Source organism: Gobio gobio, assembly GCF_949357685.1.
Source record: "Gobio gobio genome assembly, chromosome: 4".
NCBI classification, from domain to species: Eukaryota; Metazoa; Chordata; class Actinopteri; order Cypriniformes; family Gobionidae; genus Gobio; species Gobio gobio.
The window spans coordinates 28,561,494-28,580,374 of NC_137100.1; the positions used below are offsets into that span (position 1 = coordinate 28,561,494).

Consider the following 18,881-nt stretch of genomic DNA (forward strand, 5'->3'; position numbering starts at 1 on the left):
ATTTTAACCATATTACACATGCACTTTGAATAAATGTGACTGATATATATTATGGTAATGTTGTTTCCTCATTAATCCTCATTCTCCGGTAAGACTGACTTCTGTATGCTTTGAAATATAATTTATTTAGCAGGTGTGATCGGCTACAGAATGTACATCAGTCTGTGAATGTGAAAACTCATTGCATTTATTCATGGTCATTCATTACATTTATGCTCATTTCATACAAATAAATAATGTTAAAATGTTTTGCCTGAACCACAAATCACAAGGTGAATATTTTTTTTCATCTTGTGGCTCAAGGCTTCCGGATGAAATTGTGTTTATAATCCATTCTCGTTAGATTAGGGAAAACATGAAGCATAAACCCGATACTTACTTGTTAAGTATGTTTGTAAAGCCTGTGGGGTCTCTCAAACCACAAACAGAACATGAGGGTTAAAAAGAAAAAAAACACATAGTTTACTGAATAAACACTCTTATTCAGCTCCCTATAGCTCCCGAGCTTGTGAATCAGTATATCGTGTTCACAAATCGGGTACTGGTAAGGACAGTAAAGGACCCTGGCTGGCTCACTACACATTGGGACACTGATGACTCTATTTCCGGTGACGTCACAACTTTCTCATTGTTCAACATCACTACTGGTATTTATGGACAAAAGCAGAGCTGATATCTTTCTGACATTACTTAATTACTTAATTACTATTTAAAATGCATTATGACAAATACTTTGCTTGTTACATACATGGAACATTTCAGCCATAAATAAATTATAAATGTAAGATAGATTATGCTCGTTACCTGAGTTTCTCATGGAGCAATGTATGCTGAAATATAATAAAAGAATGCTTCGTAATTTTAAAAACATCTATCGCATGTTGTTATGTGTTGTGAGTGGTCTCACGTGATTTAAGTTTCACGCTTCAGAACTTCCGTTAAGGGAACATAGTGAGCATCAATGCACCGTGGCTTTTGGGGTGCATTGTTGGACTTTTTTTTAGGGAGAGAAAATGTCAGTGCAATGGAAGGATTCTGCGATTGAGACTCTTTGATCAGTGCCCTGACTACTGAGATGCACCCACATATTTAACAGGCTCATACATGTGCACATGTAGACATGAGTGTTCACATGTGGAATTTAGGAACTTTTGATGATTACATCATCATGATTAAATGTATGATATTTTTTGTACTCAGTGAAAGTACTAGCAGTAAACCTCATATTATTCTGTATGATCATGTCTTGCATGAATTCTGGAGCAGTGTGAGTTTTATAATATTTATAATCATATTTCTTTTAAGTATTCCTCGTGTCTAAGAGTAGCACAGTCCACATGAGAGAGTGTTTGGTCAATGAGCGGGAGTTCATTGACTCTAATGGCTTCTAGTTGAGGGATCTTGATGTCAGGTATGGCAGAGTTTTGTTTACCTGACCTTGAGCCTCTCAGTGTCTGTGTCTCCCCGACTGTGTGGATTAGCTACTCTTCCCCTGAGGTAATCCTCTCTCTCTCTCTCTGCGCTCTGACAAGCGGACACACACACTCTCGCACTCCCTGTCAATCTCAAACACACACACACGTACACAACAGATTTAATTGCCCCTCACTGATCTAAAGTCTCAGTCCTTAAGCTGCCTCTCAGTCTAGGGTTGCTGCAACATCTCAAAAGGACGTCCACTCTTGCCAGATTGGCTTTGTCTCCATGTACACCTGAAATGCCAAATGCCACCTGATCATCTATCAATTTGATTCCAATGGTCCTGTGAACACAATGGAAGAAAAAGCAAGAGTTCTTCCAATAAAGAAAGAGCCGAGACGCTTCTGTCATTACATGCCCACTGCAGGTGCAAGGTCTAATTGTAGCAAATTACAGTGAATGTGCGGTGCAAACCGCAGTGCGACGCACCATCACCACAGCCCACACCCCCATGTTCATTAAAGCGAACGATACAGCTTTCAATACTTTCTACTGAGAAAGAAGGAACCATCATTTTAGTGTTTTTTTTTTTTGTTTTTTTTTGAAGATCTTCTGCAATTGAAAGGTTAAATGAGTGTATTGTGTGGTCACAGAACACTTATGTCATGATCTGAATTGAACTAAATACACAAAGATCCACATTCACGCAGGCCTGAAATCTCTGATAACACTCATTTACTATACTTGTAAATGTTATAGTCTCAAATGTTTTCTTGTTTTGTTATATCAGAGAGCATTTCATCAACATTTTCATTCAAAGCAGCTTGCATTCTTTGGAAGAACGTTCTTTTCTTGAACTAAACATTAGACTACTGTGAATGGGCATTTTTGACAAAATCTCTTTACTGATGTCTATGTTACTATCTTCTCTCATTCATGTGATCTGCCTCTAGTTTAATAGTTTTTAATTGTTTGTAATAATAATAATTTATTATTATTATTATTATCATCATTATTATTTTGGATGTTCGGTAAGTTATGTATATAGCGATATATCCGTAATAAAAGCAGAATAATGACGTTGTGAACACATCCCTGTAACAAGATCAGTTTTTCAGGGAAGAAGGAGGCAGGAAACAGCGAACGTTCAACAACTTTAATGACATAAAATTAACAAACAAAAAAACGAAAGTAAGAGAGATACGAGACTGGTTCGGTGCACAGGTGGCACTCATTATCAATCACGCAACCGGCCTCGCCCCGTTCTCATGGCCCCTGCCTCGTCCTGCTTGCCACATAACCCCGTTGCCCCTCGCAGGCCGGGGGTACCCACGAGACTGTGCTCTACTCCCCCCTCGGCAGCCTCGGCACTTGGGGCTAAGGACAGACGTGGTGAGAGAAAAGGAGATGGACGCATAAGGAGCGACAGCGACGAGAGAGGTAAAGGAAAAAAAAATATTGCCCAGTTCCCAAAAAAGCACTGCCATTCAGTCCCCCACCAGCTGGGTGAACTCCTCCACAATGCCTGGGGGTGGCGCTGGATAACCCTTGGTGGACGGCTCGACACCCTTCCGTGGCCTGGTGGACGGCAATGGCTCATCCTGGTTTAGGCATCCGGCAGGTGTGCCCCATTCCCTGCTCCTCCCCATCATGGCGCACGGCAACAGGCTCTGGTCTTGGGCAAAAGGCAGCGATAGGCAAACGGCAGGCTCAGGCAGATGGCTCCTTCGCTCCCTCACAGATGGCAGACGACTCTCCACAACCCAGACGGCCAGCAGTAGGTTTGTCTGTCCCCCCGGCAACTCACTCCAGCCCACCACCTCGAGCATCCATGGCTGCAGACTCTGCTCAGCCATGCTCGATAGTGCACGTCCATTTATGCTTCCGAAGCTACTCCATGAGAAACTCAAGGCATGTGCGGCGCACAGGTGGCGCTCATTATCAATCAGGCAACTGGCCTCGCCCCATTTCTGCTTGCCACAATCCCTATGCCTTATCTTTAGATTCGGTGTTAAAATGCCAATGGGAACACTAAGTGAACCTGGACCTTTTTTTTTGTCCGAACCAAACAAACCAAACGAACCAAACTACAAGTGTGAACACATGTTATTTTGTGACAGGATCATAAAACAAACAGTCCTGAAATCAGACTAGAATTATCAGAAACTGTTCAAATGTATCCACTTGTTTAGGACACATGTGAACACATGTGAAACTCCTTGTTTTACTGTTACTAATTGGTCTAATTCAGTAATTCTCAACTGGGGCACGTTCAATCTCAACGCAGCGTTTTGATGCGGTTTCCGGGTTGAACGACATGTTTCGTGGAAATGGTGTGCAACTGGTTTGAGATACGTTTTCTCATCTTTGGTGGGTGTGTCAAAAATGTCAGCCCAATCAGCAGCAACATGTATATAAACCACGTTGTATTAAATGCACCACCCTTTCAGTTTTAAAAATGTTTTGCAACATTTTGTCGGGGCTGAACGTAGCCCTGGTTTGGCCATGGGACCCACAATTTCCCATGGTCATTAAGCAACGTCCCACATTTTTAGGATTTTTCACTCATTATCAATCACGCAACCGGCCTCGCCCCGTTCTCATGGCCCCTGCCTCGTCCTGCTTGCCACATAACCCCGTTGCCCCTCGCAGGCCGGGGGTACCCACGAGACTGTGCTCTACTCCCCCCTCGGCAGCCTCGGCACTTGGGGCTAAGGACAGACGTGGTGAGAGAAAAGGAGATGGACGCATAAGGAGCGACAGCGACGAGAGAGGGATACATTTGAACTAATTGGTCTAATTCAGTAATTCTCAACTGGGGCACGTTCAATCTCAACGCAGCGTTTTGATGCGGTTTCCGGGTTGAACGACATGTTTCGTGGAAATGGTGTGCAACTGGTTTGAGATACGTTTTCTCATCTTTGGTGGGTGTGTCAAAAATGTCAGCCCAATCAGCAGCAACATGTATATAAACCACGTTGTATTAAATGCACCACCCTTTCAGTTTTAAAAATGTTTTGCAACATTTTGTCGGGGCTGAACGTAGCCCTGGTTTGGCCATGGGACCCACAATTTCCCATGGTCATTAAGCAACGTCCCACATTTTTAGGATTTTTAACCTGTATTTCTCAAAAATGGTTAACACACAGAAGTACATCCCACTTTACTTTACGGACACATAAATTGTAAATCGCTGCTTTGGGCAGCGTTGTGTCATGCATTAGACACTGTAAAAGACACGCCGGGCCTAGCACATGTTACCATTGAAAAATAGTGGAAAATTAGCATAGTGGAATGGGAAAGCATGTTCTGAATGACAGAAGAGCAAAGTATTTGTGGAATGGTCAACAGATGTTTTTTTTTTTTTTTTTTTTTTTTTTTTCAAAATAAAAGAAAAAACATTTAGAATTTTGTTTTTGTTGTTTCTTTGACTATACACTCTGCGGCCCACTCAAAAGGGATTTGTGACCCACTTTTGGGTCACGACTCAGTTGAAAAATGTTGTCTTATTAATCTATCTTCACTGTGTGAAACACATTTCTGAACCCCAAATAGGCAGTGTTGATGTGTAAACTTGCGTAATTATATGTTCATGTTTTGGGTATATGATGTCAGAAAACCAAGGATTTTAGAACAAGAATGCTCTTTTCATCTTGTGAAACAAGATTTGAGTTTTTTTGAGTAATCGTATGTTTTCATAGTAGGCTGAACACTTATCTACAAAGATTAAGGACAATTTGATTCCTCATGATATGACCCCGAATCAACCGCTTTGTGAAATATAAAAGCAAACATTAGCACCTAATTTTGATTTTGAAGTAGCTATTAACTTAATGATAATTTGCCCTTGTCGTTGTCAGCAGTGTGCTCTCAGGTCTTTGTTTGTCAAGTTAATGATCATTAATGAGAGCGTTAAGCCTCTCTTACTTGAATTAATTAAAACATAATCCTCGTGATTGTGACAATCTCCTGCTATGACGATGGCACTATGTCTGACAAGGGCTTGTTTGTGCATCCATGCTAATAAAGCACTTGTTCGGAGAGGAGTGCTTAGAGCATAGTTTTCTCATTTGAAGTTGCATGGTCATTAAGATGTGTGAAGTAATGAAGTAATTGTTGTGCATTTGGTTTTCCATCACAAGTGGTGCAGAGTTTGTGTGTGTTTCAGATAAACCAAAATATGCACAAGTGTGAAACCTACAGTACTCAAAAGTGTTTTGTTTTTTGGAAAGTTAGATCTACTGCACATACTTTTTTGTGTTTGACCAGTTGCTGGCACTGCTAGAATTATAATTCATAGGAATATGTATGTTACATGAGCATTGGCACTGACTTTGTTGGAAGGATATATTAATCGCAAGCCAAATCCTAAATCAGAAAAAAAATATATATAGGGATTTAGGGATTCATTTTACATATGCTTTCAATGACCGAAAATACCAGCAGGATTTTAAGTCTTTGATTTATTAAGGCAAGATAAGTTAAGCAAATCAAGGCTGCTGTTGAATGGAAGCTTATCCTCCAAACATCAAAGCTAAATCCTTCAGCTCTGTGATGGCTGCTTGTAACATTTTCTGCCTTTGAGATTTTATTCAGTTCTGTGAATTCTAGGACCACTATTAAGGCTTATTTCCACAGATCATGTCCTCAAACAAATCAACACATATTTACTTGATGAATGTTTTGCTGCAGTTTAGTTCTGAGGGTTGTCTGTGGCCACTAGTATCACAGATTTGAAAAGACAATTACTGTCAACTTGTATGTGTACTTTACTACTATATGGTTTGCAAAAATAAGAATAAGTACGGTGGCCGAGAGAGCTGCAACTGAAGAAAACACATGTAAATCGAAAAAACACCAGCAAATTAAGAAAACATCTTCATCAGTTTGACCACACACACGTGCTGCAAAAGTTTACTATGCAACCAAATACAGATATGCACTGCAAATACTAACAACACACATACGATCAGGATGTTAAATTGACAAGACCACTGATGAGTGGACATTGTACAATAAGCATGTCCCAGCCAGGTTCATCACTTGTTGAGGTCTCCCTGAAACATTTATGTTGTTGTCTATGCTATTTGCCGCACGGTTCTGTATTTGGTGGCATTGTGAACTTGTGCCGCACACGTGTTGTCAAACTGATGATGTTTTTTTAAGATGTTTTTTCTTTTTGTATGTGATTTTTTCAGTTGCAGCATGTAGAGCTCTCTTGGTCACTGTAAATTTGAATCAGAATGAGCTTTTATTGTAGTTATGTGCGTGTGGTTTGGGTAAACCTTGTATTGTGGGCCTCACAAGTATAGTAAAACTTGATATTTTTGAACTTGTGAGGACTTTTTTGTTCCCCATGAGGAAAACAGCTTATAAATCATATTAGACAGTGTTTTTTGGAAAATGTAAAAATGCAAAGACATTTATGTGAGCGTTGTGTTTAGAGGTAGGGTTATGGTTAGGGGGTTATATTTTATCCCCTAAATTTGTACAGAATAAAAATCATTATGTCTATGGAAAGTCCTTAAAAAACATGAAAACGTGCCAAAAAAAAAACTGAAATATGTAAAAACAAAGAGTATATACTGAGCCAACACATTATGACCAACTGTGTAATATGCCATTGGACATGTAGGTTGCAAGGTGGTGGAGCCGCCATGGATTGAATTTGCTAGTCCAGCACATCCCACAGATGCTCAATTGTATTTAGATCTGGGCATTTTGAAGGCCAGGGCAACACCTTCATCATGTTCCTCAAACCATTCCTGAACAATGTGTGCAGTGTGGCAGGATGCATTCTCCCGATGAAAGTTCACTTCCACTATTGAACACCATTGTCATGAAGGGGTGTCTATGTGATGTAACCGAAAACAGGACTCATCGGACCAGGCAGCCTTCTTCCAATGCTTCAGGGTCCAGTTACGACGTTTGATGGTGGACAGGGGTCATCATAGGCCCCGTATGCAGCAGAGTGCATTGTGAGTTGTTACGCATTCCTCCCATAACGGCTCGGGTTATGTATATAACCCTTGTTCCCTGAGAAGGGGAACGAGCACTGCATCGAGACGACACTTTGGGGATGCTCCCTTAGCATCAGCGAATCTGAAATCAGAATGCCAACTAGGCCAATCCGATTGGCGTGCGTGATGACGTAACTGTGAAGGCATACCCGGAAGTATAAAAGGGGAGCTGGAACGTAATGTCGGCAGTAATTGCTCTGAAGCATACGCTCCAGGCGCGACGAAATGTGGCGTCGGGATGCAGTGCTCATTCCCCTTGTCAGGGAACAAGGGTTATATACATAACCCGAGCCGTTCCCTTTCGAGGGAACTCGCACTGCATCGAGACGACACTTTGGGGAACGAATCCCAACTAGGCCACACCGAAGGGTAGCGCCTGCCCTAGTGTGAAGCCGGAGACCGGGCACAGCTAGGACTGGAGCACCCTAGCACCAGGCGTTGTAGGGAGATCCAGGCTATAGAACCTGATATATGTGTGTGGGTTAGCCCACCCAGCCGCCTCGCAGATATCCTGCAAGGGGACCCCAGAAAGAAGGGCCACCGAAGAGGCCATGCCTCTGGTGGAATGAGCCCTCACGGCCACAGGTGAAGGCAAACTGCGCACCTGGTAGGCCATGGTAATTGCCTGGACAATCCAATTACTGATTGTCTGAGTAGACGCAGGCAATCCCTTCTTAGATGAGCCAAAACACACCTACAGTTGTTGCGATCTCCTCCACTGTGCAGACTTCGCCAAATAAACTCTAAGAGCCCTAACTGGTCAGAGTAGGTGAAGCCTCCCCTCTTCCACCGTCACGTGAGGCGGAGGATGGAATGCCTGCAGAACCAATGACCTGACCACCCTTGATGGCACCTTAGGCACGTAGCCCGGCCTAGGGTGTAAGATGGCCTTTACTCCTCCCGGGGCAAACTCCAGGCAGGTTGGCGTTACCGCCAAGGCCTGGAGATCTCCCACTCTCCTGAGAGAGGTAATGGCGAGGAGAAAAGCCACCTTAAGGGTCAGGTTCTTTGGTTCAGCTGACTCCAATGGCTCGAAGGGGGCCTCAGCCAAGCCTTCGAGAACCACTGCCAGGTCCCAGGTTGGAACTCTGGAACAAGCCGCAGGCCTCATCCTCCGAGCCCCAAGGAGGAATTGTACAACCAGCTGGTGCCTACCCAGAGGCCCATCATCCATAGGAGTGTGGAAAGCCGCAATGGCAGCCACGTACACCTTGAGTGTGGACGGGGTAAGCCCTGCAGAGAAGCGATCTTGGAGGAACACCAGCACTGAAGCCACTGGGCAGTTAACTGGGTCCACCTCACGCTCCCTGCACCAAGTGGAAAATACATTCCACTTGAGGCTGTACAGTCTCCTCGTAGACGGAGCCCTGGAACTGAGTAAGGTCTCTATCAACTCTGCCGATAAGCCAGCCTCTAGGTACCTGGTCCCCTCAGGGGCCAGACCCACAGGTTCCAAATCTCCGGGCGGGGGTAAAATATCGTACCCGCCGCCTGAGATAGGAGATCCCTCCTCAGAGGAATCTCCCACGGCTGACCTGCTAGCAGAGCTATGATATCCGAGAACCAGACTCGAGTCGGCCAACGGGGTGCTACCAGAAGTAGACCTACCCCCTGTCGCCTGACCCTCTCCAGGACTCCCGGTCCTGCGTGAGGGAAAACCACAGTGGGCAGTGGGACGTCTCTCGAGACGCAAATAATCCACTTCCACTGGGCCGAACCTCTTGCATATGGCCTCCACCACCTCTGGGTGGAGTCGCCACTCCCCGGGCCTCAGCACCTGCCTCGACAGGATGTCTGCTCCCTGATTTTGGACACCGGGGACATACATTGCCCTGATGGACAACAGTTTCCCTTGGGACCACAGGAGGATGTGATGCGCCAATCTGCAAAGAGGGCGCAACCTCAAACCCCCCTGCCGTGCCCCAACCAGTGAGGGAGGCGTCTGTTGAAACGGATTTCCGGCAACAGGACACTCCCAACACTGGCCCTTGGGACAGAAACCAAGGTTTCTTCCATATGACTAGGGAACGAAGGCCACTGCGCGTTACCCTGATCATACAGAATGGATTTCGCCTCAAGGAAAGCCACCTGGTTTACTTCCGTATCAGGACATGGTGGCCGCGGAGGTCCGGGAAAAAGCTCCTCAGAGCTTTGTAGACCGCCAGCATTTCCAGGCAGTAGATGTGCCAGGAGAAATGCCGGGTCTCCCACAGACCTCTCGCAAAGCGGCCGCCATGACCACGTCCCAGCCAGTGAGGGAGGCGTCTGTTGAAACGGATTCCCGGCAACAGAACGCTCCCAACACTGGCCCTTGGGACAGAAACCAAGGTTTCTTCCATATGACTAGGGAACGAAGGCATTTGCGCGTTACCCTGATCATACAGAATGGTTTTCCCCTCGAGGAAAACCCCTTGATTCCCAGCCACCACTGTAAGGGTCTCATGCAGCAGGCCAAGAGATATTCTGTTGGACACGCCGCAATGAGCCCCTGCAGTCCTTAAACTGCTTCACAGTGATGCTGTTGCCTAGCTTCATTTTAGAGACCACCGCCCGTATGGACTCGATACGTTCGGGAGACAATTGTGCCAACAACGTAGAGAATCCCATACGACTCCCAGGAACACAGTTCTCTGAGAAGGCGTCAACACGCTACTGCGTGTAGAGTCTCAAAGGGCTAGGCCGCCTGGAAGAACCCGATATTGGTACGCTTTGCCCCCAAAAGCGAACCTCAGGAACTTCCTGTGACACAGAAGGATGGATACAGGGAAGTATGCGTCCTCTTCAGACCCATCGTGACAGACCAGTCCTCAGACTTGATCTGAATCACAATGGAGGAATTGCTAAGCATCTTGAATCTGAATCTCCTCAGAGAACGATTCAAGTACCTCAGGTCTAAAGTTGGATGCAACTCGCCATCCCTCTTAGGAACTATGAAGTACTGGCTGTAGAACCCGGACTCCCTGTCTGGCGGAGGAGCACATTCTGTGGCCTCCCTACCAACAGGGAGTGAGTCCTGTTCCATTACCCGAACCTGCCCAGGGACCACTGCCGTCCAGACCACCCCACTGAACTTCAGGGGAAGGTAACCGGACTGCAGTCTGTATGCCCCTTTCTACAGTCGCAGGCCCCAAGCTGATATATTCGGAGGCATAACCATGCGCCGAGATAATCTGCTAAGGGAACCAGCCTCTCGAGGCCGGCCTCGGGTGTCAACCGAGCCTCCTCCCCGACCCCCTGAAGCGGCTAACCGGCAGGGCGAAATCGAGGAAGATTTTCGGTGTGCGTACGCGTTTGCTGGACCGCCGCAAGTCTTGTTAGAGGCGGCTGGTGCAGCGCGCGTGCACGGGGAAACGATGTGGCCCGAAGCGTACTAGATGGCGGGAGCACAGCATCGATTCCCGAAAACTCCATAGGGGAGGCGACCTCGATCGCTCCTACCCGGGAGAGGGGGCTGGCCAGCAGGGGCCTCATCTAAGGGAGCAGCTCAACAGGGCCACAACACTAGAGCGGACACTGCGATTAGCAATTGCCTGAAACTGATGTGTCCTGCAGGCCACAAGGCGGCGAGAACGACATCAACTTCAGGAGGGCTCCATCTTAGATGAATATCCAGTTCACAAGTTAAAAACGCTTGGGTGACAGAATTAAAGTATCCAACTTATCAAAGTCGGATAACATGACACTCAATTCCTCAGAATTAAATGCCATCATAATCACCAAACCCGTGCAACCTGATCAGAATAACAGACTGAATAAAAAATATATCTAACTCCTCAAAGTCAGATAATATTTTAATTTAATTCCTCAGAATTAAATGCAGCCACAATAAGGTGAAACATAGTCTGAATGATAGGCTGAATATCTAACTCCTCAAAGTCAGATTATATTTTATTTAATTCCTTAGAATTAAATGTAGCCGTAATTAATCAGACGACACTGTTTTATTTGTATTTATACGGACTCATAAATCCCGCGTTGCCTCAGCAACGTGGTTCAAGCCGTCATAATACAATTGGGTTTCATCCCTCGAGAAAAAAAAGCCAAACAGTATCACACAATACGGTAAAACATGGTCTGAATGACAGGCTGAATATCTAACTCCTCAGAGTCAGATCATATCTCATTTAAATCCTCAGACTTAAATGCAGCCATATCATCAGACGATACTGATTTATCGTACTATACGGACTCGTAACCCACACGTTGCCTCAGCAACGTGGCTCAAGCCGTTAAGCCAACCAGTATCTCATGCACACCGATCGCGTGTGTTCACTTTAATTGCAGACCCATAACCTGCGCACTGCCTCAGCAATCGCGAGATGGAATCTTGCATATTTAAGAAGTGCTTATAACTTCAACTGCCTCGATGCTGAGCACGTCTAATTCCTCAGAATCAGACCGCTCACGCATCGGGTCCTCCGCCCCGGGGGAAGAAGCCGCAGCGCGGGCTTCCACACGGGGAAGGAGAACATCTGAACTGTCAGACAAAGACTGGGAAGATGCCTCAGCAGTCCCAGTCCCGCTGACAGTCCATCCGTGAGCCCCATGACCGGCCGGGGCTGGCCGGCCTCATCGAACATGGCCAGCCGAGAGCGGAGCACCCTGAGCGTCAGCTTCTCGCAATGATCGCAAGCGGCTCCCCCGAGAACCGCTCGAGCATGCTGAAAGCCCAGGCAATGCACACACAGCAGGTGTGCATCCGAGCCCAACATGTAACGGGGACACGGATGCACACACTGCTTAAACTCTCTTCTCTTCATCATTCACACACTTTTGCTTTCACTCTGACAGAACAACAGTAAATAGACAGACAATTGTTTTCAACAGAGAGCGCTATGCTGAAGAGCATTAACTGCCGACATTACGTTCCAGCTCCCCTTTTATACTTCCGGGTATGCCGTCACAGTTACGTCATCAAGCACGCCAATCGGATTGGCCTAGTTGGCATTCTGATTTCAGATTCGCTGATGCTAAAGGAGCATCCCCAAAGTGTCGTCTCGATGCAGTGCGAGTTCCCTCGAAAGGGAACCATAATTAAAATGTTGTGTGACTTGTGCCACAGTGAAGCTTCTGTTGGCTCGGACCAGACGGGATATTCTTTGCTGCCCTTGTGCATCGTAAGCCTAGGGCGCCCAACACCCCGTTGTGGTTTGTCCCTCCTCGGTCCACTGTTGGTATATTCTCACCCCTGTTATCCGAGAGCAACCAACAAGCCATGCCATTTAAGAGATACCAACTTGGCCCTTTTCAAAGTCACTCAGATCTTTATTCCTGCCCGTTTCTTCTGCATCCAACACGTGATCATGAACTGATTGTTTGCTTACCATCTAATAAACCAAGACCCTTAATATGTGGCCTTGTTAGGAGATGATCAACAATACTCATAATGTTTTGGCCCATCAGTGTAAATACCCAACACACAGACGGAAATAATGAATAAACAGATAGTATCTATAGATATGTGCAAGGGAGAATGTAGTGCACATATAAAGTGTGACAGTATAGGCTAATAAAATAATTTTCAAGTTTAGTAATGTCAATGTCGATTGAAGAACGGTAGGGTCCAAACAACATTAAACACCGCTTTCATTGTTTACATTTTTTTGGTAACACTTTATTTTACAGTGTCCTTATTGCATATGTTACATGTACTTACCATAGTAATAACAGTAAATGATGCATGATTACATGTAACTAACCATAAACCAAACCCTAACCCTATAGTAAGTACTTTTAGTTACTAAATATTACTCAGTATTTAAATATATATTTACACTGTAACAATGACACCCTAAAATAAAGTGTAACCCAATTTTCCACCCCAAATATCTTATTTTGTGTTCCACATAAGAAAAAAATTAATACGGGTTTGGAAAGATATAAGGATGAGCAAGTTTTGGGTGAACTCTTTAACATCCAAAAGTTACACTCTAACTTTATTCTTTGGCCAGACACACATAAGTCTTTTCTCCTGGCGTTTAGTCTTAAAGAGTTAAGGGTTAGACCACACGGCTAGATTATTGTGACTGCTCTTTTTCAGACAGTGACTGTCTATACCCTGTTAGTCTAACCACAGAGGAATAAAGACAGAGGTGTGCTTTTCATCAGGCTAATTTATGGTGAGGCCTCAGGATGATGGGCTTGAATTTTAATGTCTCACTTCTGTGTGCACGCTGCTGTAGATGCAAAAATGATGACCTCCATCACTGGTGAGCTCAGTATGTCTTGAAACAGATCGCATCTTTTCCTGTGTGGATTTCAGTTTCTCTTCGGTAGCAGGTTGCAGCTCACTGTTCAAACACTCTGAGGGGCTCATGATGTGGGCTGATGCATAGGTCTGGTAGCTAATCATGTGTCAGTGTAAACATGTGTTATTAAAAGAAAAGGTTGCATTCTCAACAAGGGAGTTGTGTGGGGTTTTACATTTATTTACATTGGCATTTACATTTATATTGAATTTCTTGCTGTTTTATATAACTGTGGCACAACAGCACTTCCACAGGATGTTAACAGTACAAATTGCTTATTGGAATTAATTTTACCATTGTTGATCCTAACCTCAGGATGCTCCAAAGCTGCTGTTCCTTTTTAAGTATACTTTATGAATAAAATTTTACAATTAAAGACATTTGGGATGTGTGGGACCTGGACTTACGTGTGGGCGAAACAAGTTTTAATCCAGTTTGGATCATCTGCCAATCCCACAATCCCCTTCTAAACATTGTTCCTGCAGTGCTCTCAATGATCCATGGAAAAATCTGGAGATCGAAATTTCCAAATATTGAAAAGTCATGGAAATATCTGTAGTGAATGTATTATTATAATTTTTTTTTTTATGTTTGATGTTTAATCAGGCGTGTGTGTGTGTGTGTGTGTGTGTGTGTGTGTGTACGTGGTATTTGGTATTTACACAATAAAAATACACAATAAAGAGTGCGTGTTCTTCTGTGTGTAATTTAGAAGTACCTTTAAAAGTATTTTTCCAGTAATCACGTCAGTTTCCATTTATTTTGTCTGTTTCAAATGTAACACAGTTTTGCATTTATACATGTTTAATTGTTCAAGGACCTGCTAGCGAGAGGGTGTTATTGCTTTATTGTCAATAGTCACCATTTTTAATCGCTATCATTTGATTACATGGCTGGAATGATCTTCTAAGCTGTGAGGAGAGAAACAAATATCAAATAGCAAACAGTACAAACCCAATAAATGGCCTCTACCAGAACATTTGAATAAGAGCCGTTCCGGCAATTGCCTTTAAGCCAGATATAAACGATTCCTTTTTCCTTTTTTTTCTTCTGCAGATGTTAATGAATGTGAAAGAAGCCCCTGTAGAAACGGAGGGATCTGCACAGATCTGGTTGCGAACTATTCCTGTGAATGCCCAGGGGAATATATGGGAAGAAACTGCCAGTACAGTAAGTTCATGTTCTTGTTTTTATGGATGCTTCCTTCCCTGTCTCATTTCTTCTCCCTCAGTCCATCCAGTGGGCTTTGTATTAAGTGAATTTTGTGACAGTTCAGAGCATCTGTTTCACCTGGTCCATGGAGAAGCATGCGAGAGCAGTGGAGAACAGACAGTTATGCCCACACACACAAGACACACTGTGGCAGGGTGAGCAGAGACGGGCACAGTGGGTGTGGCGCCATGCCTCAGAGAGGGATTTATTTTAAATAAAATAAACATAAATTATTAAAAAGAGATTATTGGGAATATTGTTACATAATGAAAGGGTATGAGATGTTTTAGCACCTTTTAGGGAACCTGACAGCTGTGGCTCACACTCCCAAAAGTTAACTTACCCAATTCCTTCCTCAAACCACGTGTATGAGGGAAGAGACAGAGACATGCTTGGAAATTAAGGCAATAGTGATTGAGTGGACATGGTGGCTTTACATTAGTAACACTCATCTCATACTATGCAAACTGGAATCATATGTCATTTAACCTTCCTTTTCACTTCAGTAGTCAATGCAGATGTGTGCTGATATTTTAACATGAGCTCTATAAAAGAACTAAAACTTTGATTTAGGTATGATCAAACGCTTTGATGAAATAGAGTATTTCATCCCCGTTGTAGCTGTATTATGTAAAACATTTATATTGCTTCTGCTGTTTTAATAAATGGCCAATGAGGATGGAGTGTGACTGAAATACTGAGAGAGAGAGAGAGTGAGAGAGAGAGAGATGGCAAGAGACAGAAAATGTAATTGTTCACACTAGATATGTTTTATCGCCATAAATCAAAAGGGATATTAGTTTTCTCTGGGTTATTTGAGATATCTCAAGACATTTATATCTATCATCTCTCTATATATATGTATATATATATATATATATATATATATATATATATATATATATATATATATATATATATATATATATATATATATATATATATATATATTCGAATGATCGTGCCCCCCCCCCCCCCTCCCCCCCACACACACACACTCATTTCCCCGTGAGACGAGAGATGTATGGATGTATGTATTGTATGTCTTGAAAAAAAGCCTCCGATGATGCAAATATCAAATATGAGAAACACAACAACAAAACGGTACAATGACAAACTCACTTAAAAAGGGGCTTTTACATTTCACTTTGAAACTAAATCATCTTGTCTGTCAGCTGTTTGCTCTTGTGATGAATGAAATCTGACTGACTGCTGATGTGCTGAGACTCTTGTTCGGGTCACACTGTATTGAGCAGACATGTTCAGTTTTTAATTGTAGTGTCTGTTCTCTAACTGAACTAAATAATTGTATTACTATAAAAATCAAAATGACGGTGGGGTGGTGCCGCGGTGGGCAACAGATGTAACCAGTAGGCGTGGCTTGGGAGTGGCCTTGTAGGGGAGCGAAGCAAGTGCATTCTGGGAGTTGTTGTGTTTCATCTATATGAGCCAAAAATACATTTTCTGGCTTTTCTCAGTCTAGAAGGCACCAACTTCTAAAATAATTTCACATTTCTACTACATAAATTACCCAATTTAAATATACATTCATCTCTCCAGTGGTGAAGTACCCCTTTAATTGAAGTTTAACATTTCTTTTGTAAAATATCTCTGAAGTACCATCCATGTTTACATGTTTTAGCACACCAGGATGACTAGGAACATTAAATTATCCAGCTATGACTTCCTGTTTCACAGAAGTATAAATATGAGGAAACACAAAGGCCAAATTCCCTTAATTATACATCACAATGAGTAAAACCAAGGAATATATTTATGATGTGCAGCAAAAGATTTTTGAGCTTCACATAGAATAGAAAGAGGCTGTAAGAAAATAGCTAAAACATTGAAAAAAATCCTATTTCCACCATTGGGGCAATAATTACGAAGTTCTAATCAACAGGAAATATTACGAATCTGCCTGGAAAAGGACGTGTGTCTCTATTGTCTTAATGTGTGGTGAAGAGGAGAGTTTGAGTGGCCAAAGACTCTCCAAGGATCACAGCAGAAAGTAGTGGAGTCTCTTGGTCAGAAAGCCTTAAAAAATATCAAACAGCACCTACATCGCCATAGGTTGTTTGGAAGGGTTTCAAGCAAAAAATATCTTCTGCTCTCATCCAAAAACAAACTCCAGCATATTCAGCTGTCAGACATGTCTGGATCATCAAACAGGACTGGGTTATATGGTCAGATGAAACAAAAAAAAATAGCTTTTCAGCAGCAAACCCACAAGATGGGTTTGGTGCTCACCTATAGAAAAGTACCACATGCCCACAGTTAAATATACTGCTGTATCTTTAATGTTGGGGGCCTATTTTGTGCTGGAGGTCCAGGACTTCTTGTTCAGATACATGGCATCATGGATTCTATTAAATACCAACAGATAAAAAATCGAAACCTGATGGCCTCTGCTAACATGGAGCTGGGAGTCTGAAGGATCTGGAGAGATTCTGTATGAAGGAATGGTCTCTGATCTCTTGTCAATCTCTTGTGTTCTCCAAACTCACCAGGCATTATAGAAGAAGGCTCAGAGCTATTTTCTTGGCAAAAGGAGGTTGCAAAAAAGTATTTAATAAAAGGGTACCATGAAAGGTGATTCTCTGTATAGGTGACATTTTTTTTTGTTATGCTGGTTGAAAGTCTCCTCATATACTGATAGTAATGACTATGTTAAGCGGTCTAAATATGAAGAGCTCTTTTCCAAAACGCGCTAAACGCCATTTAAAAAAAAAAAGAGTTTATCATGTAATTTTGCTGTGTACTGAACCTATTCACTGCTCCATCAACATTTCATGCCAAATCGCTATATTTCCTTGTTTAAAATGTACTGCAAGATGCTGTTTCTTTCCAAAGCGCGATAAACGCCAAACCTATTTTTAGCCAAAACACGTTATATCCTCTTGACGAATCAGAATTCGATGAGCGTACTACGTAATCCAACAGGGCGGCACTCTGGACAGCTGTTTGTTTACGTTCATTCATTAAAATGAGTGCTTTAAACTCTGATAACACTTTTGATGGCCTTGATGAGCAAGTGAGACCTACACCTGGGGGTAGAAAACGCCGACTGGACAAAGAAAATCACAAAAAAAGAAGTTTCGTCACTCAGGTAGCGCGTTGATAACAACAGTGGGATGTCAACACAAAGCTGCTGCCAAAGTTTTCTGTCAGGCCGAGAGGCTGTCGCCGTACGATCTGAGGATACATTTCAATTATTTTTATGAAAAACCAAACAAGGTTGACCAGGATCACGCCATACTTCATCTCATGGACTTCACGCAAGTGACAAGGAAGCGTCCGAAAGTCCAGGACCATAAGCACGCTAGCATTTGCATTTCGCACGCATACACACACTCGCATTCACTCACACGAGCTCGCACACACACACACACACACACACACTCGCATTCACACGCACACTCGCATTCACTCACACGAGCTCGCACACACACTAGGCATGTGCCGGTATCAAATTTTCATGTTGCGATTAATTGCTGAAGCTTTTATCACAGTATACGGTATTATCACGATATTTAAAAAAAGTTGCAAAAAAAGTGTTGTCATACTATAACAGGTTTAAAAACTTTCTTATAACAAAAGAACCAAACATTTAAATACAATAAAGCAATACACAAAAATGTATAAAGTAAACAAATATTTGAAACAGATTAAAGTGCTAAAGAATTATAAAGAACAATAGGTAACACTTTACAATAATGTCTCACCAGTTAATGCATTAACATTAACAAAGAGCGAATAGCTACATTTTTACAGAAGTTATTCTTCTTTGATAATGTTAGTTTAAAAAAGCAACTGTTAGTGTAAGCTCAGGTCCATTAAATAATACAGTTACAACTTTTGATTTTAATAATGTGTTATTAAATGCTGAAATGTACATTTAACTAAGATTAATACATGCTTTAGAAGTATTTTTCATAGTCAGTTTGTTAATGAATGAACTATTGTTAAATAATGGAGCCAT

General features: G+C 42.9%; 1 protein-coding gene across 2 annotated transcripts in view; it reads left to right on the top strand.

Moving 5' to 3' along the window:
• The window catches only part of edil3a (EGF-like repeats and discoidin I-like domains 3a), a 295,097-nt gene that overhangs the window by 145,078 nt on the left and 131,138 nt on the right, over positions 1–18,881 (top strand). For both annotated transcript variants that reach the window (XM_079815049.1, XM_079815050.1), the window contains one exon: positions 14,744–14,857. In XM_079815049.1, coding sequence (XP_079671175.1) covers positions 14,744–14,857 — 114 coding nt within the window. The remainder of the gene's footprint in view (positions 1–14,743; positions 14,858–18,881) is intronic.